Below are 25447 nucleotides of genomic sequence, written 5' to 3' on the forward strand. Positions count from 1 at the left end.
GTGTTTGTAATTGTTGTGTGAGCCTCCATCACAAAATACTTTATTATTCACTACATTTTTGCAATTTATTTTTCTCTCAGGCAATGATGGTGATTTATGTTGAGAACCCTCTGTCAAGAGCTGATAAGCGGCTGCTAACAGTCATTCCAGCTGGATGAACTTGGTTCACCAAGAATACAGTATCTACTAAATCAGATGAACATTTGGTGCCAAAGCACACACATAGATACAGGAACATACTTGCTGATCTTAATTACGGGACTCGCAAGAAAATTGGGTGGTGCAGGCAAAAGCAAAGCAAGTGAACCCAAATTGTGGAATCAAGGCTAGGCAGAGAAAATTGTCTTTATTTTCAATCAAACAAAACAGTGATTTTGAAAAAAAAATGTTCAAACAAAACAATGAATTGAAAACAAAAATAATGGACTTGCAATTTAAAAAAAACAAAAAAACATAGCAATACATATAGCAATTTTGAGCTGAGAGGAACATCGATGTTTAGGAAAACAAAAACCAGAACAAATGTTAAACAGAGATGCATGTCAGTGAAAGGAGTCAGATTGCGGAATAATTTTGATTGTGAATTGAAAATGTCTAACTCAAGATTTTCAAATACATGTATAAATGCAAGATTATAAATAGTTATGAAATGGCAGTGTAGTTTACAGTGACGTCTCTGCATTTGGGGCCAGTGGAGCAGGGGCCCCACCAGATGGCGCTGTTGAGCACTATGCAGGCTCAAAATTGGTCTTCTTTGTAGCTAATAATTTATCAAATTTTATTTTATCAAGAATAATAATATTCAAAGAAATACAAATTATGCTTGTAAGGCAATTTTATATACATGTATGTATTTAATTTTTATGTGTGTAATTTTTATATACGCAAAGTCAAGTTCAATGGTCTAACTTTCTAAATAGGGCGGGCCCCATGACATGTTTAACTCATTCACTCCCAGCCATTTTCACTAAAACAACCCCCCTTCCCTCTTGTTTCACTGGATTTGGACTGATTTCGCAAGGCCCACACAATATTGTTTTATTGCTATCAAAACATGGAAGCTACCAAAAGAAAGATTATAGTCTCTTCTTTCATCATGAAAAAAAAAGTATATTTCTATCTGTTTCCGTTTTGCAGCAATTGACATTAGAATATAGTTAGGTTTCATAATTATTCACAAATCTGTTTCAAATTGTAGGGAAACAGCTTGTTTTCATTATGGCTCTGGATGATCTCTTATACTCTGCTGCCACCTGCTAGCCGTTTTGTTGTTGTTGTTGTAATAACTACCATTGCTTCAAATGTTTTCTGCAGTGGACAGGCTGGATCAAAGCCTTTTGCATGCTCTAGCATAAAAAACATTAAAAAAAAACAAACAAACAAACAAACGTATAAACACATTTTTGGGAAACTTGAACATTTAAAATAGAACGTATTTATACGTTTTTGGGAGCAAATGAGTTAAAGTGTGAGCCATTCAAATCACAGTGCGCATGTCTCAATCTGCTCTCAAAAAACAGCCATGAGGCCACATTAACTGGCCTGATCATCCAATTAAAATACAGGACTGATGGCACGTGATGTCAAGACCCAATCAGCACGTGTTTAGTGTTGGCGGACGGCAGCCGCAGTATACAGCAGTAAGCTAGATTGGTTTTCATTGGGAGTAAAAAAAAAAAGACTATACGTGATAGAAAACCAACAGTATGAATGAAGTACATTCTCAAGCGAGAGAGGCAGCGCTGAAGAAACTGAGGGGGAAAAACACTGCAGAAGTTATGAAGGAAACTTGTGGTTCAAGTGGAGGTGAGATTTTGCAAGTGACCACCTTATAGCAGCACAGCTTGTGGACAGCACACTTTTTTCAGTAATTTCAGCAAAACATTTCCATGCGCTGAATTTGAAGCAGCAAATAAAATCTAGCCAATTGGAAATAAAGTTAAGATAGAAACTTATTTTGAACTAGGGGTGCTCGATTATGGGAAAAAAATCATCTCAATTATTTTGGTAATAATTGAAGTCACAATTATTCAAATGATTGTTTTTTTTTTAATATACAAAACAAGAAATGGTTTAAACATTTAAAAATATTAAGACAAATACAATTATTTGAAACACTACAATTATGTAAGTTCCTTTTGGAGCAAACACAATTTATTAAATTAGTATTTATAAAAATTAAAAAAAAAAAGTGTAAATAAACGCATTTTTCTCAAAATGAGAAATTTGAAGCTGCCAACATTGAAATTGCTCAAACTTTATCAATTTTTAAGGTACCACTACATATTATATATCATCCATCCATCCATCCATCCATCCTTCTTCTTGACCGCTTATTCCGCACAAGGGTCGCGGGGGGTGCTGGAGCCTATCTCAGCTGACTTTGGGCAGTAGGCAGGGTACACCCTGAACTGGTTGCCAGCCAATCACAGGGCACGCAGAGACAAACAACCATCCACACTAAGTTACAAGCACACATAAGGGACAATTTGGAGCGCCCAAATAACCTGCCATGCATGTCTTTGGTATGTGGGAGGAGACCGGAGTACCCGGAGAAGACCCACGCAGGCACGGGGAGAACATGCAAACTCCACCCAGGAAGGCTGGAGCCTGGACTCGAACCCGAGTCCTCAGTACTGGGAGGCAGACGTGCTAACCAGTCACCCACTGTGCTGCCATTATATATCATTTAAAAGTGAAGTAAGTGTATATGAATATCTCAATTTTCATTCGGAGACATAGGCTAAGTCTGATTTTTGTGAAAACACATATGTATGTATTGTGGCCTCTCATGTTTCTTACATTCTCACGGCTTTCTAGGGGAAATGTGGACATCAGGCAGCATTGGCACATTTTTATGACCTGGGCAAGTCAAATAAGCTCTCCTGCACGGTCTCATTCCACATCGCTTAACAAATGTTTGTGCTCACCCTAATTTACTATGACTAAGTTTCTCATCTGCATTGTGAATGTGACCATGGCAAATTATTTGACAATCTTGCCGGCATGTCACTTTTTTGTTTTGTTTTATCCACAGGAGCCTAGAACAGGGTTGCCGTGCCCACATAAGGTTTACATAGCCCAAATCAGATTATGTTTTGGAAAAAAAATAGAATCAGTCTTGGGAAAAGTTGAAACAGAAGATGTAGCCACATAAATAACCCATTTTTAACTGACAAATATTCCAATTTAAATGCAAAACGCTGAGGTGCTAGGAAGCTATATGTCAACACATTCATAAATAAAATGGAATTCAATTACTCCTGTTCAAATGTGCTTTTAAACCATACTTGACATGGTTCAGCTGTATGCAATGTTTTTATTTCAGAACCCAGTGTTATTCTTGCTCTCAGTGTAATTGCTTCTGTCCTATCTCTCATCTAGCTGGCTGATAGCTGTGTTGGGACAGTTTCTCATAGGTTTAACCCCTTGTGCAGATACTGCAATAAATTTATTTCTGCTTCTGCAAACACCTAAAGATTACATGAAATAAAAATACTGTATATTCTTTTCCATATAGTATATCACACGGTTGCTTTATGCAGCACACTTGTTTTGTTGGAAAAGTGAAGCATATTTTGTGTATTTTAGCCAGCCGAAAGGGTTAGGGTTAGGGTTGGGTAGGGTATGGTAGGGTCACCACTTGTGACTCCTTGTGGCGACTTCTTTGACTACAGGTTGTCATTTTTACAGGTACAAATTATGACTTTTACAGATACAAATTTACACTTTTTTCTACAGGTACAATTCATTTTACAAGTAAAATTTTTTTGTACACAATTTTTTTACGTACTTTTTTTTTTTTTACAAGTACATTTTTTTACAGGTACAAATCACGACTTTTACAGTTACAAATGTATACTTTATTCAATAGGTACATTTTTTAACAAGTTATTTTTGCACCATATTTACCTCCACATTTTAAAGCCATTGTAGAAAAAAAAAACTTTACATGGGTAAAAGCAAGGATAACCGAGGATATTTGTCCAGTCAATATTAAAAATATTTTTCCAATAAGAAACCCCTGGAATTGATATAATGTTTCTGAAACAATGTGAGTAAATTAGAATTACCGATGTGTCTCCAAGAGAAACAGACCTCTTCGATTTCAGTTTTTATTGAATCAAATACATAGTCAAGGTAGGACCCTTTCAATCTTGCATAATGACTATCCAGCAGAGATTTACAAGTTTAATTTATAACAATACAGTATTAGATTAATTAAGAGGAATAACAATGCCGTATTTCTAAATAAATTATTGGTCTGCCAAAAGTGAACCATCTGAATAAATCACTGAACCAAAAAGGGCGTGCATTAGTGCGTGACGTCACGTGAAAAAAAAAAAGAAACTATATTACTGTATACCTATTTATATTACACATTTTAAAAATACATTTTTTTCTTCGGTTTCCATTTTAATATTCTTTAGGTTTTAGTCTTCTCGTATTATTATTATTATATTTAAACTGAATCAGAACAAACGCCGTGTGGCGAGCTGGGCAGTCCCTATGGCAACTGTACTAGCCGCTACACAGACGTCACTTCTGTTTTCCATTGTCCACGCTTTCTGCTGAAAGGAGACCCGCATCTTCGTTTATTTATAAAAAGGAACGATCAGTACAAAGTAAGTGAATCTTGCACTCTGCAATAGTTTATCTGCAATTACCTACGCCTGTTGCTACGAGACATGATTAGCCATCTCCGGCTGCGTTTGTTTGAATTAGCAGTTAGCCGGCTAACAACTGGACACTGTTCTTTACTGCTGCTGCCCTTAGGTGATTACTGAAGCAACATTGCCCCACGTTTCGTTGTCTATTGATCATTGTATATGTACATATGTGAACTGTGTCTCGATTTATTCATTACCCTACTCGTAACTTTTCAAACCGTCAACGGCAGTGGCTAATGCTGGCTATGTTGTGGTTAGCTAAGGTAGCCTGATTGGCTCATAATGTGAATGACAACAGCACAGGGAAGGAGTAACAACAGTAGTAGTGCAAGTCGTCATAGATTATTTTTTATTTTTTTGGTCGGTTTATCGACGGTAATGCCAGGTCTGTGCGAATAACGAAGGCTAAAATGTGTAGCGTTAGCTGAGCTCTGTGTCTGTAGGCTACAGTCTACAGTGTCACATCGATGATGCTCGTTAAAATAGATTGGTGGCATTTAAGTTACTGGACTGTAACTAATTAGGCTGACTAAAATCTCATTCAGGACTTGAACATTGTGTTGCTGAAAATGGACACATAACAGAAAGAAAGGGCGTGTGTTTGGTAGATTATTTATTCGTTGTATCTTGGCAATAAATCAAATTCCGCTGGAAAACCTGCATATTGTCTTTTAACCCAAATCTGCTCTGCCAGTGCTTCACAGGTTATTTTGCTGTTCCCATGTAAATCTCGTTTTGAGCATCTGGTACCCCCGTGAGCCTGTGGGCCCTGCGGCAGTGATCAGACTCGCACCCATATATGTGTTCGCCGTCCATGTAAAAAAAAGTAATGAGCAAATACCGAATGAAATTGAATCGGTAACTTCTAGGACTTTTAAATAAGCAAAAATGCCATCATTCTGGATTCACTACAAATCAACTGAAATATTGCAAGCCTTTTATTGTTTTAATATTGCTGTTTATGGCATTTTTTCTTTTTACTTGGTCTGAGGAAATAGAATATTTTGAGATAGGATATTTGAGTTTTCTTAAGCTGTAAGCCATAATCAGCTATATTAAAATAATAAAAGACTTGGAATGTTTCAGTTGATTTGTAATTAATCCAGAATGTATGGCATTTTTGCTTATTTAATTGCATTACAGAATTTACAGTCCTGTAGTTGCCTAATAGCTACTTCCCTTCGTTTTCGGACAGACAGACATCGCAGACAGCCCCTCGTCTCATATCACAATAATCACATGACCACCGCTTCACATTGCTTGCTCTTGTTTTCCTGCTCACAATGCATTGTGGTCTATATCACCCTGCTGAGTTAAAATCAGGTAGATTTAAGGTAATTTTGAGTGCACTCCTTTTTTTTTTCTCTCCGGACATTTGGACACCCCTACAAAATGGCGTGACAGTACTGTTTGTGGGCTTATTTGCACATCGTCTTCAGAAGAGGCTTCCTTCTGAGACAACAGTCATGCAGACCAATTTGATGCAGTGTGCAGCGTATGGTCTGAGCACTCACAGGCTGATTGTTTATTCATTTAAAGATACCATGAAATGTTATCTGGGACAGGTTTTGCTTGTTTCCTATCAGTAGTTTTATTGTAAACCTGCAATTGTAAAAAAAAAAAAAGTGTAAGCTAACTATGTTTTCTGTGACTTTTTCATGTCAGTGGACCGTGGTTTAAAGCGCCGTCAGGTGAAACCGCTGGCTGCTTCTCTTCTCGATGCCTTGGATTACAACAGCTCAGATGACAGTGACTTTGAAGTTGGAGATGCTTCAGGTATGCATTAGCTTTTATTATCGGTTTATTTAACTCTCCTCTTTAAATGCAATCTCGCACATTGTTGTACAGTATTATAACATTAGGGCTGACTGCCAAAATAAGACGACAAGTCATGATAAATTTGTCAAAATCGTCAACAGTTGAGTAAATAATCGTTTAATTTTTTTAGACATGTTTCTCTCAAAACTGCTTCTGAATCTTCTGCCCTATAGCTGCCTTCCTGTCAATGATGAATATGCATCAGGCACAATAGCGATATTTTGTCTGAAGCCTGATTTATGCCTCTACGTTTGCTCTCGCATTAATGACCGGCGTAGATCCCATGATGTAGGTGAGCCATGAATTTTAAGTTCCGCGTAGCTCGTGGTCGGCTGCGGTGCACACGTCGCCAATCCTTGCACGCCGTAGATGGCGGGGCGTAGCTCGCTCGTGATTGGTCCGTTCGATGGCGTACTCTGCTTTTTTTTTTTCTTTTTTTTTCTCTCACCGCCCCCTCGCCCAGATAGTTTCCGTGAAGGCAAGTGTTTGGTGGCGCAAATCGACTTCCTGCTCAGAAACCACGGCTGTGCATGTGGTTATGTGCCTGGGACGAGAGGCGGAAAACAACAACAACAACAACAAAAAACTGTGTTCGCTAAGCACGTGGCTGTTGTGTTTTGGCAAGTTTACGGCCGACACCGGTGCAAATTGGTAATAAATAATTGCCACAGTGATGAGCAGACTCTACCCCCGGCTTTGTTTCGTGTTTCTGAATTAAATTGATCTTCCTGAATTTGTCATAAAATGCAGAGGAATCTCCACTCTGTGGCTTCCCATCCGTAGCAACAGCCCGACTTGGAGTGAAACTTCAGCAGACACCGATGTGTATAGTGATGTGTATTGCGCACAAGTTGGAAGGCAAACGCACGAGCGGCTCTCTGCCGTAACGTCTCCGCGTGAGCCTCAAGCGCAAGTATACTGAGGCCTTTAGACGTAATTAACTGCAAAAACAGTATCATAGCTCACTGCTGGCAGTGGAGCCCAAAAGTTTGGGAACGTTTACCAAAAATACGAAAGAAGAATGTGATGCAAAGCCTGCAAGACCGTTCATGGCAGCACGACAGTGGTGGTGATTCAGGCCCTGTCTACACGTAGCCGGGGTTTTTTCAAACGGGATATGTATTTATGCGTTTTGCCCCGTCGGCCACACGTCCCCGGTTTGTTGTTTATCCCATTAACTCATTCGCTCCCAGCCATTTTCACAGAAGCAATCCAGTTCGCTCCCGGCTGTTTTAGTGGATTTTGACTGAATTTACAAGGCCCACAGATTATTGTGTTCTATTGCTATAAAAAACATGGAAGATTAAAGTCTCTTCTTTCATCAGGAAAAAAAATATATTTCTATCTATCTATTAGGCTTAATCAATTTTCACAAATCTATTTTGAATTGTGAGTTATTGAGCTTTTTTTTTTCCCAACATAGCCCTGGTTGATCTTCTTTGCTATGCTCCCACCTGCTGGCTGTTTGTGTAATAACTACCATTTCTCCAACCGTTCTTTACAGTTGAGAGGCTGCATAAATGCCTTCTGTGTACTCTACCATAAAAAAAATAAATAATCAAAAGAACGTATAAATACGTCTTTGGGACATTTAAAACATAAAAAAAAAACATTTATACGTTTTGGGGAGCAAATGAGTTAAAAACAAAGATTTAAAAATACTCCGGCCAAAGTGAAGATTTGCGTATTTCTCCGGATCTGCGTTCACACATAGCAATAGTAAATGGAGTTCTGCGTCATCGCACTACACACATCACTCGCCATTGTTTACAGCGGGTGCACTGCTCACCTGCTCGGTGTCAGACGCAAAATCACGCGACTCCAGTCCACGTTGGACGAGATCAAAGTACTGGGTGAGTGAGCAGAGTTGTCCAAGTCGTTTGTTTCTATGCCAGAAGGCATTGTGGTAGTGGCGGGGTCCGTAGCCCCCAAGGGCGCGCCGGGAGCTCCAGACATAGTGGGGGGGGATGCTTAAGAGCATGCCGGGCACAGAGTACCTCTTCGGGCTGGCCGCAGCAATGCCGTGGAGCTCCACACCTAGCGGAGGGATGCGTCAGAGAGTGCTCCTGTGTCCGCTAGGTGATTTTAGCTTCTTCTTCTTTAGCTTCTGTATTTTTATGACTTTGGCATTGGTTGGAGCGCGCCGCCTCTGCCTCGCAACCAGGAAATGGGCGTGCGCAACATTTGCTCCGTGATCTGTTTCTTCTTCGGTTGTTGCTTCAGGTCTTTCCGGCGGACTGCTGTTGATATAGCGCCTCCATATAATGGTGCAATGCTTCAACTGCAGTTAAAATACGTTGCTAACCGAACTCAGCGCAGCTGGAGCGCTCTGTTGAGCGATGGTTGGAGGCGGCCGCCTCTGAATTTTTAATGAACCCTGTACACCTAAGCTTACCAATCATGTGGCAGAGAACATTGTAGAATCAAAATTTCTAACTTTAGATGTCTAATTTTCCATTTGTCGTCTATGCTAATAGGATCTGATGGAACAGGCAATGCCAGTGATGAGGAAGGTTCTAAACCAAGTGCTGCAGGTTCTGAAAGTGACTCAGACAATGTGGGTTCCATAGATGATGGTACTGATGAAGAAGAGCCCAAAGATCTGACTGCTGAGGACAGCCTGGCTGAAGATGAAGAGAGGTCGAAACAGCAGAGCTCCTCAGATGCCTCAACCAAAGACACCCCTGTTGTCATTCCTCCCAAAGGCCGACGAAAGAATAAGAAGGATTTGGAGCCTGATTCCAGTGTAGAGGCTGGTAGTGTCCCGACCTCTGGGCCTGGCAGTGATTCTGCTGATGTGTTTGAGACTGAGCCCAAAAAATGGAACTTTCGCAGGAACCGTCCACTGCTTGATTTTACAACCATGGAGGAGCTGAATGAGATGGATGACTATGATAGTGAGGATGACAATGACTGGAGGCCCACAGCGGGGAAGAAGAAAGGCAAGGCAGCCACCCAAAAAGGTGGGGCCGCAGAGGAAGGAGATGGTGCCAGTGTAGATGGGGATGGTGCTGATGACGATGATGACGACGACGACGACGACGACGATGACAAGGATGATGATGATAATGATGATGATGACGACGATGATGAAGATGAGGATGAGGATGGGGAAGATGAGGATGATAAGGAAGATGGTGATGAAAACAACAGTAGTAGTGAGAGTGACAAGGAGGTGAAGATACCCAAGAAAAAGGCGAAGAGTACCAATACTTTTGATGAAGAGTTAACCAATGATAGCATGTCCCAAGGAAAAGGAAATGAGGTAAGCGTACCTTGTTTAGTCTGTCTCTTTATTACTTTATAGAGGTATTTGTACCCTTTAACCCACCATATTTTTGGGTGACATAGCGGGTGATTAATATGATTGATTCGCTATGTGACTAGATTTACTAACAATTACAGTCAGTCAAAATGCAAAGTCTAGTTAGAATGGTAGCTTCAACCTGACTGAGTACAACACATCAAGAATTTTGTAAATCGGATGAGAGGTTTTGGAGAAATTGAGTTTTGAGGTTTTTTTTTTTGGGGTGGTGGGTGGAAAAAGGCTTCTTTGGGAAATAATATTTCGTGATATCTTCTATAACAACAACAAAAGTTGTCAAGACTATAAGGTCATTCCGTGTTTATTCACACAAATTGCCAGAACCTACCCCCAGTGGCACATTTCAATTTCCCTGATTTTTATTCTATTAGTATGAGTCAAAAGAAAGAATCTGAAATAGGGATGGGAATTGATGAGATTTTTACGATTTCCATTCTGCTTAATGATTTGATCCTTCGATTCTCTTTTCTAGGGATTGGTATTGCCGCCAACCTCACGATACGATACATATCACGATACAGGGGTCACAATACGATACGTATCGTGATACATATTTATCCCAATACATAACCTTCAAGGCGATACGTATCCCGATATTTTACATTAATTTATTGGCATTTTATAATAACAGTCATATGTCTACCTAAAGGATATGTTTATTATGCTGGATGACAAAAATTTTTTTTGTTAGTAGCTCTTCTGGTTTACCATCAAGCGCCATGCCTGCTCAAAATGTGTACGCACTGCAGAGCAAGGAGCAGTTTTCACAGACACACTGGGAAAATTTATTAATAGGCAGGAGCCGATATAGCAAAAATATCAAAGTATTAAAATTAAAGCTCTCTTTAAAAAAATAAAATAAAATAAAAAATACAGCTCTAAAATGTGCTTATTTGAAATATTTTGGGGAAATAAAAACAGCATTATTTTTCATGTAACATATTCTATTTCGTTTTTAAACAAAATATAGGAAAATTGGTACATTAAGACACGTGCCATGTTAAGTTTATAAGTAAATAAATGTTGATATTCTTCCTTGCTTTCATTTTTCTTAGTGTCCAATCACTGGTGAGCTATTGTTGCATTAATTGAAGGCAATTAACTTCAAAGACGCTGGTTTTTATTTTTTAGGTACGACGTAAGCTGCAAAGGCAAACATTAACTGCCCATTTAAAGTTAACGAGCAATATCGATTCTGATGCCTGCGTATCGATACATGTATTGTAATAATGAGGCCCGCAACGATATATTGCCGTATCGATATTTTGAGCACACCCCTACTCTTTTCCATTCTTTTTTTGGAAATAAAGGTGAATATACAGATCTGCATCCACTTTTTTTATGTCGTAGTTGTACCTGTAAACAAGAGACATGTTTCAATGTACCATGGCCTTACAAATCCAACAATGAAGTTTTAAGAGGTCACATTCGAAGACCACTCAATGTGGTGCCATGGGGTCCCCAGAAAAAAAAAAAGAAAAGAGAAAAAAAAAAAGACTTGAAAATAAACATCACTATTTTTTGTATTAAATCATCTTCTGTAGAAATTTACAAAATACAACCTAGATTATTTTGTGACCAACTCCAGTAACATTTCATATGAAATGAACACTCAATAAACTTCTCCTCCCTGCCTCAAGTCAAAACTGATGCAGCCAGTAGACTGGTATGTGACTCCCGTGAGTTGCCTGTGAGCAGTCAGAATATTTGGAAGTTGCGAGTGTTGTCATGGTTCATTCTGTATGTCTTTGCAACATTGAATGACCCTGATGAAAAATACTCATGACTTGGGTATGGAATTTTTAAGTTGAAGTTGTGATTGGAAGGGTTTCATAGCGCTATAGTTGATTTATTTTTATTTATTTTTTTATTAATTTAACAGGATGCCTTGCTAGATCGGTCCCAGACCTGGAGCGCTCAGCACATACTTATTTGCTCAGTTTGCCTGGGAGACAACAGCGAGGATGCAGATGAGATCATTCAGTGTGACAATTGTGGCGTTACTGTGCACGAAGGTATGATGCTCTTATTTGCACTTCATTTCTATGTATTGATCAATGAGATATGTAATTGTTCTCTTACACCTGCGAACTTGCAAAGTGCTCCGAAACATCAGGAATGCTACTCATACAGATCTACTCCCAACCTTTTTTAACACCTGCTGTAGATCTGGTTCATATTTTGGTCAAAAAAAAGTAAGACAGCAGAAATGATCTAGTTTGTAACTGGTTTTTGGCCATTCTACACTGATAGTGATAGTTTGTGGCCAAAACAGCATAGAAGACAGCCAGAAAGCAGGAAATATAAGAGGAGCGACGGCGCAGAGTAAAGAACGTCTGCCACTATTGAGAGCCTATTGCAACCTTCTGAGTTTAAAAAAAAAAAAAAAAAAAAAAAAGGCCATATTGCGACATTGCATATCAGAAAGGGCCATCCAGGCACCAAATAAAATGTAGAGCTGAATAAATGACCATGCTGCAATTCATGCCTTTGATGGGCGGTCTTACTCGAGTAAAGCACCCAGTGGGCATGTAGAAAACTAAGTTTTTGATTTGTGAGAGTTTCTCTTTGCCCAAAATGCCCGAAGGGTCGTTGACTGAATTAGAAGTTAGTCTTATCTCCCCAGCAGAGGCAGCCTTCTGCATTCTGCCTTCATTTGTAATGACGGCCATTCTCACAGCTGTAAGGCTACCATAGCAACCACATCACCATAGCAATGGGACCAGTGACCTCAGAAAATCGGAGACGGATTTTAGCAATTTTGCGTCTCTTGCTTCTGTTACTTAATTTATTTAAACAAATAATTAGTAAATCTGCAGTGTCACACGAGAATGGCAGGTTTTGACCAGAGTAGTTTAAAATGATAAGATTGATAATCACAGATAGATTGACTCTCGTGTTTGCACATGCCAAGGTAAACAACTGAACATGTTCCACTTCTTGAAAAATAGTGAATCAAAGTAAATAGTGAAATGAAAACAATGAGCTATTATTTGCTTCAATAAAAAGAGAAACACTAATTTTAGAATGTGTTGTGATTTTAATAAGATATAAAACAGTGGCGTCCAAACTATGGCCCGGGGGCCATTTGCGGCCCGCCGTCCATTTTTCAGTGGCCTGCGACATGTGCTAAAAATGGCATTTGACTCAGTTTAAATAAAATAAACAAAACAAAAATGTTTGGAGATGGTCAAAGTTAGAAGGGAGGGTTTCGAAAAACAGGTGCCATTAACTCTTTGACCGCCAAAAACGTTTAATAAGATAAGCAAAATCACGATGTATGCCGCCATAAACGTTAAATGACGTCAACTACGTTTTTTCTTTTTAAAATCAATGGGCAGAGCAATGTCCAAGTGCACCGCTGCCTGGTCAATGGGTTATGGAATCAAAAACACTCACTAACTATGGCCAGCAGATGGCAGCATTGGACCTCTTTTCAATGGCATGTCGGTGTATGAAATTACAATGAAACATGACGAAATCTGATGAAATAGAACATTTTCAAGGATGACGTAAATGGTCAAAGACTTTGTCATATTAAACTTTTTTTTTTTTTTTTTTTTTTGATAATGTGTGGCAGTAAAAGAGTTCAAATTAGTTAAAGGGATACTTTACTTTGCTATTTTTGGCAGTCAAACATTCATATTTTTCCAATAATAAATTTGATATTTTCATTGTTTTTCATATACAATTAGTACCTTTAAAAAGACATTTTGCAACTTGCTGTCGACTGAAAATGACATCACAAGGGCTCAGGTAACCAATCACAGCTCAGCTTGTGAATGTCACATGACCAAACCTAGAAAACACGGGAGCTGTGATTGGTTAGCTAAGCCCTTGTAATGTCATTTTCAGTCAACAGCAAGTTGTAAAATGTGTTTTTAAAGGTACTAATTGTACGTGAGAAACAATGAAAGTGTCAAATTAATTATCGACAAAATATTAACTTTTTATTGCTGTAATGGGCTAATTATTGAAGTATCACTTTAACTAAAACTAATGAAAAAACTAAAACATAAATTCAAAAAACAATATTGTTACCGAAATAAAATAAAAACAAAAATGCTTTTTTAAAAACGAAAACTAACTGAAACTGCATTTCATGTTCACAAAACTAACTAAAACTAACTATAATTATAGCAAACATGTCCTTCGTTTTAGTCTTTGGTCATTAATTTAATGCATGAACCTTTGGGGATGATTTTAAATGTGATTTTTAGTAGATTTATTTTGATATAAACCGTAACAATGACTTTTCATGTCTGTCACACAGAAGTGACGTCATCTAGCAGCAGCCAATAGAAAAGCACCTTCAGATGATGTTGCTCCCATGGTGTTTTTTTAATATTGCGCACAAGTAATATACTTTTTTTTTTTTTTTTTTTTTACTAATACTGAAACTAACAAACTACACTAAAACTAAGCATTTTTAAAATAACTAAACTAATAAAAACTAACAGAACCACCCTGAAAACTAATAAAAACTATACTAACCTTACTGCCATATTACAAATAAATTGGTTTATATACTGTAGCATTTTTCTAAATATGCAAAAGCACAAATAAATTATTTGTACAATTTTTAGAACTAAACGCAATTTCTCTTCATAACATTATGTGGCCCTTGTGTCCTCCTGTTTTTCTGCACGTGGCCCTCAAATGAAAAAGTTTGGACGCCCCTGATGTCAAACCTGTTCTGCATTTTCAGGGTGTTACGGTGTTGATGGGGAGAGCGACTCCATAATGAGCTCGGCATCAGAGAACTCAACGGAACCTTGGTTTTGTGATGCCTGTAAGAATGGAGTGATGCCAAGCTGCGAGCTTTGCCCCAACCAGGATGGTATCTTCAAAGAGACAGATGCTGGGAGGTAGGGTAGAGTGGCAGAGAGACCCATTTGATGAGATGCCATTTCGAGGTAGCAAATGAAATGTATGCAGAATCAAATACAAATGGTCTAGTCTGCTAAAGGTTATCTGAATTGTACTTATGTTCAGTTGCAGCAGAGAAAATTGACTTAGGGAGAAGGCTGGTAGAGGAATGAGAGGAGGAAGAGGAGAGATAGTGAAATAAAGGGAATAAGAGAAAAGAGTGTGTTATGTGAAGCGTAGAAACTTCAGCCACGTTATCGCTGATAGTGCTCCTTAGCCAGCCTGCACCCAAATTTACTACTTCAGTAGAGCATGAAAAACACAGCAAATTAAACTGTGAAGCGGTTGCTTGCTAGAGATGGATATCTCTATATTGGACTTTGGCTTCCATCTGCATTTGAAATTGCATGACACCAAACTGGTCTGTGAGTCTGGGGAAACCAAAATCTACGTGTATGGTTTTCAAATGTAGGCATGTCTCGATTCCATTGTCATGTAGAAGTATGTGTATTAATTGCGGAGGTGGGCAACGTCATCGACGGGAATTGATGATTGATGGAAGTGCCCACCTTTTGGCGTGCTCTTCAGCACTTTCAGCGAATGCTTGATAATGCGAAGACTGAGCACCGAGTGAAGCAGGATTACATCTGTCGATCGCGCTGAGTACTTGGTGTGTGCCAATACATCGATTGTTAGATTAATCGAGGTTTGACACAGGCTTGACTATTAGATTATAATTAGGACTGTCAAAGTTAAAGCGTCAATAGATTAATTAATCACAGAAAAATGTTGCATTAATCACGTATTAACGCATCCAGGCCTGTAATCCTAATAGACAGTTACCTTGACTTATGAGTGCACTGGCAAGTTTTCTGAGTTATGACTTATTTCTCTCTTTTTAATTAACAGCCCAGAGAAAAAAATGCATCATTTGACGTCTTTTTTTCCGTCAATGGCAGTGAATGAGTTTAAAAAAAAAAAAAAAGGAATTATCTTGCGAGACAAAATTTGAGCTTCAAATATATCTGCAAAATGGCAGCAGCGAATGCCACAACTTCTGCACAGCATCGCATGAGTTTGAGATATCACTAAATTGAGTTACAAACTAATTCACGTAACGAGTTCAATTTGTATGTGTAGTTTCTCTTCACAAGATTCAACAATTTTTTTTTTTTTTTTTTAAATCTTTTCAGATGGGTGCATGTGGTCTGTGCACTTTATGTTCCTGGGGTGGCATTTGGAGACATTGATAAACTACGACCAGTGACTCTCACTGAGATGAATTATTCAAAATATGGGGCCAAGGCAAGTATTTTATTTTATTTTTTTCATTTTGATGCCCAGTTTTATGTAGCTGTGTAGTCTCCTCTCTAGTATAGTTTTTTTTCTTCTTTTTTTTCTTTTAATTCAACATGGTGATCTAGCTTGTGTTAGGGCTGCACGATTTTGGAAAATCATGCGATATGTGATATACTGTAGTTGCTGAATATAGCGATATCAATATTATTGTGATATTTAACATGTACCTAAGGAAGTGACATTTTTATGATGTAAGGACAGAATTCCATTTTTCATGCAGCAAAATAAACAAAGTCAATATATTCTTAATTCTTTAATTGTAATGACATCTCAATAATGTTCAACTATTGGCGGCTGACTGGTCAAATTCAAGTTAAAAGCATAACATTCCATATGAAACTTATATATTGCATGGGTCAATATCACGATATCGATATTTTTTTCGATATATTGTGCAGCCCTAGCTTGTATCCAAAATCAAATGCCTCCGCGTTGAATTGTAGTTGCTACGGAAGCTCAGCGGCGCCAACTAAGGAAGCCCAACGGCGCAACCTGAGGGATGCAGGTCCCAACAATGCGAAAGAAAGAAAGAAAGAAAGAAAGAAAGAAAGAAAGAAAGAAAGAAAGAAAGATGTACATTGAAATAAATAGAACAGTCAAATTGACAGGCATGGAGGTAAAGGAGTAATTCCTTGTATATGTATGTATGTATATATATATATATATATATATATATATATATATATATATATATATATATATATATATATATATACACACACACACATCCTTGTACATATATCTTTGTGAGGACATCCATTGACATAATGCATTTCCTAGACCCTTACCCTAACCCCAACCATCAAAAATGATTGCCTAACCCTTACCCTAAACCCAACCATAACCCAATTCAAACCTAAACTCTAAAACCAAGTCTTGACCTTCAAAAAGAGGTCTTGAGAAGTGAGTACCGGCCAAAATGTCCTCACTTCACAAAAATGTCCTCATTCTGTTGGATAAAGATGTATTTTGGTCCTCACAATGTAGTATGTACAAGAACACACACACCCACACACACACACACACACACAATGTTGCTCTGTGATTGTGCCGAACCACGGTTACCCTCGGGAGCAGTACAGGATGTATTCTCCGGGGTTTGTAAACTCACAAATAACGTGAGAATTCATCTTGCGAGAGCAAGATCACTTTTTCATGGCAACCTAGATGGACTGACTAAAAGTAAATCATCGTTGTTCTTTTATCTTGTCCATAACTTCTTGGACAAACTTAACCAGAATATACTGTGGACATTTTGTTTGTTTGAATGTATTGAAACACAAGCATTATTTTTTTTAGGAATGCAGTTTCTGTGAAGATAACCGCTTTGCCAGGACTGGCGTGTGCATCAGCTGTGATGCAGGAATGTGTCGGTCCTACTTCCATGTCACTTGTGCACAGAGAGAGGGGCTCCTGTCAGAAGCTGCTGCAGAAGAGGTAGGTAAAGCAACTGTGTTAAACAAGTAAAATAAAATTAAGTATACATATAATAAGGGTGCAAAATGAACTCATTGAATCCCAGTCATTTTCTTTGGAGCAACCCCCTTCAATACCAGACGTTTTACTAGATTTTGTCTAATCTTATAAGGCCCACAGAATATTGTGTTCTATTGCGATATAAACATACCAAAAGAAAGATTAAACTCTCTTTTTTCATCGAAAAAAAGAAGTGTATTTCTATCTTTTCCTGTTCTTTAGTTATCAGCGTTAGAATATAGCTAAGTTTTGTCGAATTTCCAATTCCTGAGGGGGAAAAAAAAACGTAGAAAAAGAGCTTTTTGTAAAACAAACATTTCAAGCACGACTTGGTTTGACTGCAGCTCTGCTGCAGCATCCAGCCATCCGACGTGACCTGAGAAACGAACCGTTAACCCCGCGGATCATCGCTCGACGGTTCGCTCGTTGCGTCTGCTCGAGGAACGAAGCGTCATTCCTTGACGTGCAGCAACTCGATCGCCGCCGTCATGCTTTGATGAGACTATGATGATGCTTATTTTTATGCCAAAAAGCAATCCTCCAGGGTTAACTGTTTTGTTTTGCCCATCGCTATTTTCTACTTCCTCTCCACTGCTCTACAACACGCTAGTAGTGACAGACGACACTCCCAGTCCTAATCTACACTTCCTCCTGCTTCTCTTCTTCTTCAACAAGATCCTTGCGTGATACTGGCTGATCTTATACTTGCTGCCACCTGATGGTCGTTTCTTAAAAAAAAAAAAAAAAAAAAAAATGCAGTCAAGCCTAATCCTTCAGTCAGAAGCTGTGCCAGATCTTCCTGTACACTCTTGCATAACAAAGAAAACCCCCCCCAAAAAACCGCTTATGACACACAGATACATCATTTGGACGCAGCGACTATGACGCTTATGATGGAATGGAATGAAAGAGTTAACTGGGTCTCTAAAGTTACCAACCAATCAAAATTGCAACTACCCATTTTTTTATTTTATTTTTTTATTTTCGTTGCGCTTTTTTTTTTATCTACCTCCCGCACACTATCTATGTAAGCCTGGTTTGGATGAGGACCCACTTCCCTTGATGGCGTCTTCTTGCAGTGCTTTTTATTATATTATTAATAATATTATTTTATTATTGTTATAGCTTATTAAATGGACTTTTGCACTATTCTATAATGAAAACTTTCTTGCAGAAGAGGCAGGAACATAGGGTGACCTACAAGAGTGAGGTTAGGAGTACACAGGTAGACTATATCTTGTGTAGACGGGTGTACTCTGAAGGAGATCAGCAATTGCAAAGTAGTGGTAGGTGAGAGTGTAGCCAGACACCATAGGATGGTTGTGTGTAGAATGACTGGTGGTGAGGAAGACAAAGAGGGCAAAGGCAGAGCAGAGGATGAAATGGTGTATGATTTTCAGAGAGTAGTTGAGACAGGCTCTAGATGATCAGGAGGTGCTTCCTGGACAACTACAGCAAATGTGATCAGGGAGACAGGTTGGACAGTCCTTGGTGTGTTATCTGGAAAGAAAGGAGGTAAAGAGACTTGGTGGTGGAATGAGGCACAGGTGTGGACTCGAGTCATGAATTTGATGACTTTAGACACCACTTGACAAAATATTAAAAGACTTGCAACTCGACTTTGATTTGTGAATTCACTTGGACTTGAGCCCTTTGACTTGAAAAGACTTGCTTCTTCCACCAAAATAAAATGATTAAAATGTATATCTTTGCTAACTGCAGAGTTAACTCATTCACTCCCAGCCATTTTCACAGAAGCAGTCCCGTTCGCTCCCGGCTGTTTTAAAGGATTTTGACTGATTTTGCAAGGCTCACAGAATATTGTGTTCTTTTGCTATAAAAGCAACCTATCAAAAGAAAGATTAAAGCTCTTCTTTCATCAGGAAAAAAAGTATGTTTCTATCTGTTTCCGTTTTTGCAGCAATTAGCATTAGAAGAGAGCTAAGTTTCATCAGTTTTCACAAATCTATTTAAAATTGTAAGTAATTGAGCTTTTTTTCTAGATGGCCCTGGTTGATCCTTTGCTCTGCTGCCACCTGCTGGCCGTTTGTGTAATAACTACCATTTCTGCAACCGTTCTTTGCAGTTGAGAGACTGCATCAAAGCCTTCTGTATGCTCTAGCATAAAAAACAAAAAAACAAAAAAACGTATAAATACGTCTTTGGGACACTTAGAACATTAAAAAAACGTATTTATACGTTATTGGGAGCAAATGAGTTATTGAGACTGCAAACTCACTGGTAACACAATCTGTTGTCCCACTGCAGGTTCACTCTGACTCTTACTTTGATGGTTACCCGAAATAATATAATCTAGGACGTTTTTAAATGACTCGAAAGGACTTAAAACTCAAAGTGGTATGTAATACCAGTGCTATGGTAATGGACAGGATGACACACGAGGTCAGACAGGAATCTCCATGGGCTATGACGTTTGCAGATGACATTTTGATCTGGAGTGAGAGCAGGGAACAGGTGGAGGAGAAGCTAGAGCTGTGGTGGTTTGCCCTGGAACGGAAGGGAATGCAGGTTAGTCGTAGCAAGACGGTGTATCTGTGTGTGAATGAGAGGGATCCAAATGGAAGAATCAAGTTTCAGGAAGAAGTGACCAAGAAGTTGGGGGAGTTGAAATATTTACATATATAAACAGTCCAGAGCAATGGAGAGTGTGGAAAATAAGTGAAGAAGTATGTGCAGGCAGGATGGAACTGGTGGAGAAAAGGGTCAGGTGTTTAGAAGAGTTTCAGCTAAAATGAAAGCAAAGGTTTATAAAACTGGTGAGACCAGCGATGTTGTTCGGTCTGGGGACAATAGTCAGGTTTCCATCCAAATGTTTTGAAATTTTGAAGCGAATTTTGTGAAAATGCCAAGTGATTGACAGGTAACGAGATGTGGTGCGGGAATTGAATAGCCTACTAAACATAAAATTCGTTTTATGAACTTATATTTTCCGAAAATATTTAATTATAGAATTTTTTTTTTTAAATGATTTTTGCATGTATGCATTTTTTTTTTTTCATGTACTACACCCTAGTACAGGGGTGGCAAACTGCGGTCCTCGAGGGCCGGAGTTCTGCAGGTTTTATAGATTTCCCTACTCGAAGTGCAGCTGATTCCAATTAACAGGCTCGTTATCAGGCTTCTGCAGAGCTTGCTGATGAGCTGATCATGAATCAGCTGTGTTGAAGAAGGGAAATATCCCAAACCTGCAGGACTGCGGCCATCGAGGACCGGATCTCGCCACCCCTGCCCTAGTACCTCCAGTACCCCCATATGAGAACCACTGCCATAGAGATGTAATGAAGAAGAGCAGACTGTGCCACGTGACGTCGTATGAGTTGGCTTTTGTAATTCTTGATAAACCGTAGCGTTCCTTTGCTCTTTGCCATCTTAAAATTGCATTAAAATTCGCTTCTTTAATTAATTCCAAAAAGATTTCTTTTTTGTCGCCCTCTTAAACATACGTTACTTTATCGTCCGCCATTTGTTTGTAACTACAAACGTACGTGTGACGTAATATCCGGTCAAAACGTGCGATTTGCTTTGCAAAATCTGTTTCCATAACCAAAATTCACATTTTCCTTTTATTCAACATGCTTCAAAATCCCACCCCTCCAAGTGTAAAAACCTTTTTTGCGAATGTTGCCCCGCCCCCCCGAATTTCTAGCGTTTCCAATTCCATTTAGTTTTATTTTTGCAGTTCTTGAACATTTGAATAAAAAATGGGTGGATGGAAAACCCCACAAGTGTCAATGAGGAAAAGATAGGAGGCAGAGCTGAAGATGCTGAGGTTCTCCCTCTACACAGTGCGCATCCTCCACGCACACATGCTGACTACATCCGCAAGTCACACAGCAATCAGGCGCACACACAAGCGAATCCTGATCCCAGCACAGGCGATCCTCATCTGTGCAACATTAAAATGAAATGCATTATTGTCAAAAGTCACAGGGAGCCACAAAAGAAGGATGAAAGTGCCACATGGGGCTCCGGAACCATGAGTTGCCGACCCCTGTGCTAGTGGGATGAGCAGGGTTTGCTCACCATGACGGCTTTACTTTCCAAATGTGATTGCACACTCCATAGCTTCCCTGGTAGCATCACCAAATCCAACCACCACTTACTCTCTGTTGTAAGCAAACATTTATGGAATGTTTGGAGTTAAATGCTCGAATTTGTAGGTGGAGGACGGGAGTGCATCCAATGTGTTGCCATTTCCAAGATCCTCCTCACATGACTCCCCACAATGCAATGTTAATGGCATGCAAACATACATGTTGTTTTTTGTTTTCCTGGAAAGTGTGTTTTGGAGGTGCAAGGGTTCTTTCCAACACCAGTGAAAAAATAACACTCATTTTTTTGTAAAATTGAAATTAATGTCAATATTTTTTAATCCTACAGGATATTGCAGACCCGTTTTTTGCCTACTGCAAGCAGCACGCAGATCGCTTTGATAGGAAGTGGAAAAGAAAAAACTACCTGGCTTTGCAGTCTTACTGTAAGGTGTCTCTGCTTGAGAGAGAGAAACAGCTCACACCTGAAGCTCAGGTAAGTTGGCATACTTGGTGTTACATTAGGTCCTCCAGCAGAAGATAGAGAACACCGCTTTCTTACTGTAATTTACTTGCACATTGAACTAAAAGTGTAGTTTACTCTGAATTAATTTGTCATACATCTGTACCCATAGGCTCGAATCACAACACGGTTGCAGCAATACCGCACAAAAGCAGAGCTGTCCAGGAACACCCGCCCGCAAGCGTGGGTGCCAAGGGAGAAGCTGCCACGACCTCTGACATCTAGTGCTTCAGCCATCAGGAAATTAATGAGAAAGGCAGAGCTAATGGGGATCAGCACAGATATTTTCCCAGTGGACACAAATGACACCAATGCGAGCATGGATGGACGCCGGAAACACAAGCAGCCTGCCCTCACTGCAGACTTTGTCAATTACTACTTAGGTAAGAATGTGGTCCTCCCAAAGTCCCATCAATGCCATTTGTATTGTGCTTAGTTTGTCCCTTACGTTTGAAATGCATCTCTGCTGGTCAGAGTGCTTTCGGTGTCCCCCCTGACGCTAATTCAGTTGTTTAAGAGTCAATGAGTGTGGCTGTTTAGTAGGGGTGTTAAAAAAAAATCGATTCGTCGATATATCGCGATACTACATCGCGCGATTCTCGAATCGATTCAATAAAAAAAAAAATTGATTTTTATTTTTTTTTTATTAAGAGCTCAGAATTGTTCATTCGGTAGTCTTACCGATTCAACGTCTTATCATCATTGACTTTTCTTTTTTTTGTGTGTGTATGTGTGAATCCATTTTTAAACTTCCATTTTTAATGGAAAAATATTCAACAAAACGTCTGACTTCGGGTTAGGATTCACACCTTGAGCATGGAAGAATGTTATATGAACGGAACATTAAGCCTTAATATTTTATTTTAATGCTGTTCAAACATGAAACAGATTACAACCTCTATAAGACTGAAATTTCAGATAAATAAATAATACATTTTCATATAAATCTTACACTCTACAAGCTTACTGATTAGTATTTTCTAAATTTGAATGAAAAAAATCGCAACAATCGACTTATAAATTCGTATCGGGATTAATCGGTATCGAATCGAATCGTGACCTGTGAATCGTGATACGAATCGAATCGTCAGGTACTAGGCAATTCACACCCCTACTGTTTAGTGCTTGTCTCCAGGCAAGTGATGACATATTTCTATCAGAAAACACTTGTATGTATATACAGGGGTGCACATAATTGGTATGTAGGTACGCATGTGCAACAGAAATCATGGAAGTGTAACGTCTTGTGCGACACAACGCGCCTTTGCGTACCCGTCATTCACACTGCCATCCACTATCTCATTCATTCTTTTTGAGCACAACAAAGGCGAGAACTTTGAAAGATGCCAAAGAAACAACAGATATCAAGCAGCTTCTTTGGAGTTGAACCACCAAAAAAAAGAAACTGATCCTGAACCAAACAAGAGGGCTTTTTCTGAAAAGTGTCTCCAAGACGTGCTGTCATGTAATGCTAATGAGCGTACAGAAATGTGATGCAAGATTTGCCGCTCACATCCACATCTTGCTGACAAAACAGGTATATTTTTTAAGGGCTCAAAGAATTTCCGCCATTCTTTATTTGACAAGCATGAAAAGACAAAGAGCACATGAATATAGCACAAGCTACTGCTAATAAACAAGCTAACCAAGAAGAAATAGCCAATCGTCCTCTTGCTAGGTGGTGAGACAGACTAAATGACGAACAAAAGCAAGCTCTGTGCAATATTTTTCTCTTCACCTTTCATAAGGTTAAGCATGCACGTCCCTACTCTGAAGATATTTCTTTACTGAAGTGGAGGTCAGCAATGCGTATCATTCTCGTGAAGGTTGCACAAAGATAATTCAGAGCATTGCGCAAACCATCAAGGTGCAGTCTTCTGAACATTGGGCGCTGCTTTTCGATGGATCGGAGGACATCACAAAACTGAGCAGGAGATCGTTTACGTCGTGTCAGTGTACAGTGATTGCTAATTTACTTCGGACTTCCTTGGACTAATTGAACTGGGTGCTGATCGAACCACACAAGCCATAACTGACGGACTAGTGAGACTTTTTGAGGATGCAGCGTTCGTCCTGTTTTTATCCATTTTATGGGGTCGGCATTTTTCCTTGACTTGTAAAGCCTGTATGGGTTCAGAGCTAAGAGCTATGTAACTCTTAATGTCAGCCATGGCTCAGTCACACTGTCCAATGTCCAGCAAGGGGCTTTGACCTTGGGCATTGTGGTAAATAAGGCTGAGCCAGGCAGTGTTGATCTGCATTAGACACACGGGTCTCTTGTCGTGTGTTACTGTATGTTTTGTTAATAATTATCGTAGTCTTCAAGCATGAATGGACTCAAGTGGATTACTCTCAACCTGTATAAGGGACAGTAGTCAGAACTCGTAGCAAACTCTACTAACAAAAGTCAGGGAACCTCCTCCTGATCAACTCATTGGACTTATACAGATATTTTCTTTTGCTGAGGTGCTAACAATGATTTCATCTCACATCATAAAGGATTAAATGGATACAGCAACCATGGACCTAAAGAGGAAACAATAGACACAGCCGTATCGGAACCCAACAAGTGGAACCTACAGAGAAAACCATGGAAGCTATGTTGGGAGAAAGGACAAAGGAATTAAGTACAGCGTTCCTGCTGGCGACCACGTTCCTGCTGACGTTCACCTGATGTCATCCCTCTCTTTTCAGACGATGACGATGGGACTTGGTCATGTTTTTTTTGTGTTTTTTTTTTTGTTGAAAAAGCTCTATTACAGAGTTAGCTGGCTGTACTGATCCATGAGCTTCCTCGATGTGTGGACTAGGGCTGGGAAAAAAAGTCAACCAAGTCGACTAGGTCGACTTTAAAAATAGGTTGACTGGAAAAATTTAAGTCGACGCTCCGCCCGGAACCATGTTTGCCGTCCTTGTTTCACATGGACCTTTTATGTCGCAGCGCAGAGTCTGTTGCAAACTTCAGTGAGAAGAAGGCGGTCAGAGTAATATTTATTTATTTATTTATTTATTTATTTTTAATGACTTCTGTTTGGTTGGTCTGATTGGTTGTTTGAATTTGGAGGTGTGTTGCACAGCCACCATTAGCCTACCTGCGAGCGTACAGTTCTTTTACTGCAAGCATACATGTACACTCGTATAGTATTTACAATATTTATTAGTTCTGATTATGTCATTATTGGTTGTTCTCTTATCCTTTCGCTTTTCCTCTATTTTAAAATATTGCAGAGGTACAGGCTCTTTTAAACATTTGGGAGAGGAAGACATCAGCACGACTTTGAATCTGAGTCACCCAAGCCACCATGCACGTTATTACTGCCAAGCTTGGTGAGGTGAACTACTAAAATGCTCACAC

At 39.2% G+C, this 25447-nt stretch overlaps 1 protein-coding gene across 5 annotated transcripts in view; it reads left to right on the forward strand.

The window, feature by feature from the left end:
* Positions 1-4483: 4483 nt before the first annotated feature.
* Positions 4484-25447, forward strand: part of phf14 (PHD finger protein 14) — a 117812-nt gene continuing 96848 nt past the window's right edge. For 4 of the 5 annotated variants that reach the window (XR_013280059.1, XR_013280057.1, XM_077506326.1 and 1 more), the window contains exons 1-9: positions 4650-4776; positions 6336-6446; positions 8966-9753; positions 11696-11828; positions 14522-14681; positions 15876-15987; positions 17341-17478; positions 21919-22065; positions 22205-22475. Coding sequence is in view for 3 of the 5 variants with exons in the window: in XM_077506326.1 (XP_077362452.1) it covers positions 4689-4776; positions 6336-6446; positions 8966-9753; positions 11696-11828; positions 14522-14681; positions 15876-15987; positions 17341-17478; positions 21919-22065; positions 22205-22475 (1948 nt within the window). In the remaining 2 variants the exon portion in view is untranslated. Of the gene's footprint in view, positions 4626-4649; positions 4777-6335; positions 6447-8965; positions 9754-11695; positions 11829-14521; positions 14682-15875; positions 15988-17340; positions 17479-21918; positions 22066-22204; positions 22476-25447 lie in introns of those variants that run through there. The other variant, XM_077506327.1, reaches the window with a different exon arrangement.

This window comes from Festucalex cinctus, chromosome 19, assembly GCF_051991245.1.
Source record: "Festucalex cinctus isolate MCC-2025b chromosome 19, RoL_Fcin_1.0, whole genome shotgun sequence".
Lineage (NCBI taxonomy): Eukaryota > Metazoa > Chordata > Actinopteri > Syngnathiformes > Syngnathidae > Festucalex > Festucalex cinctus.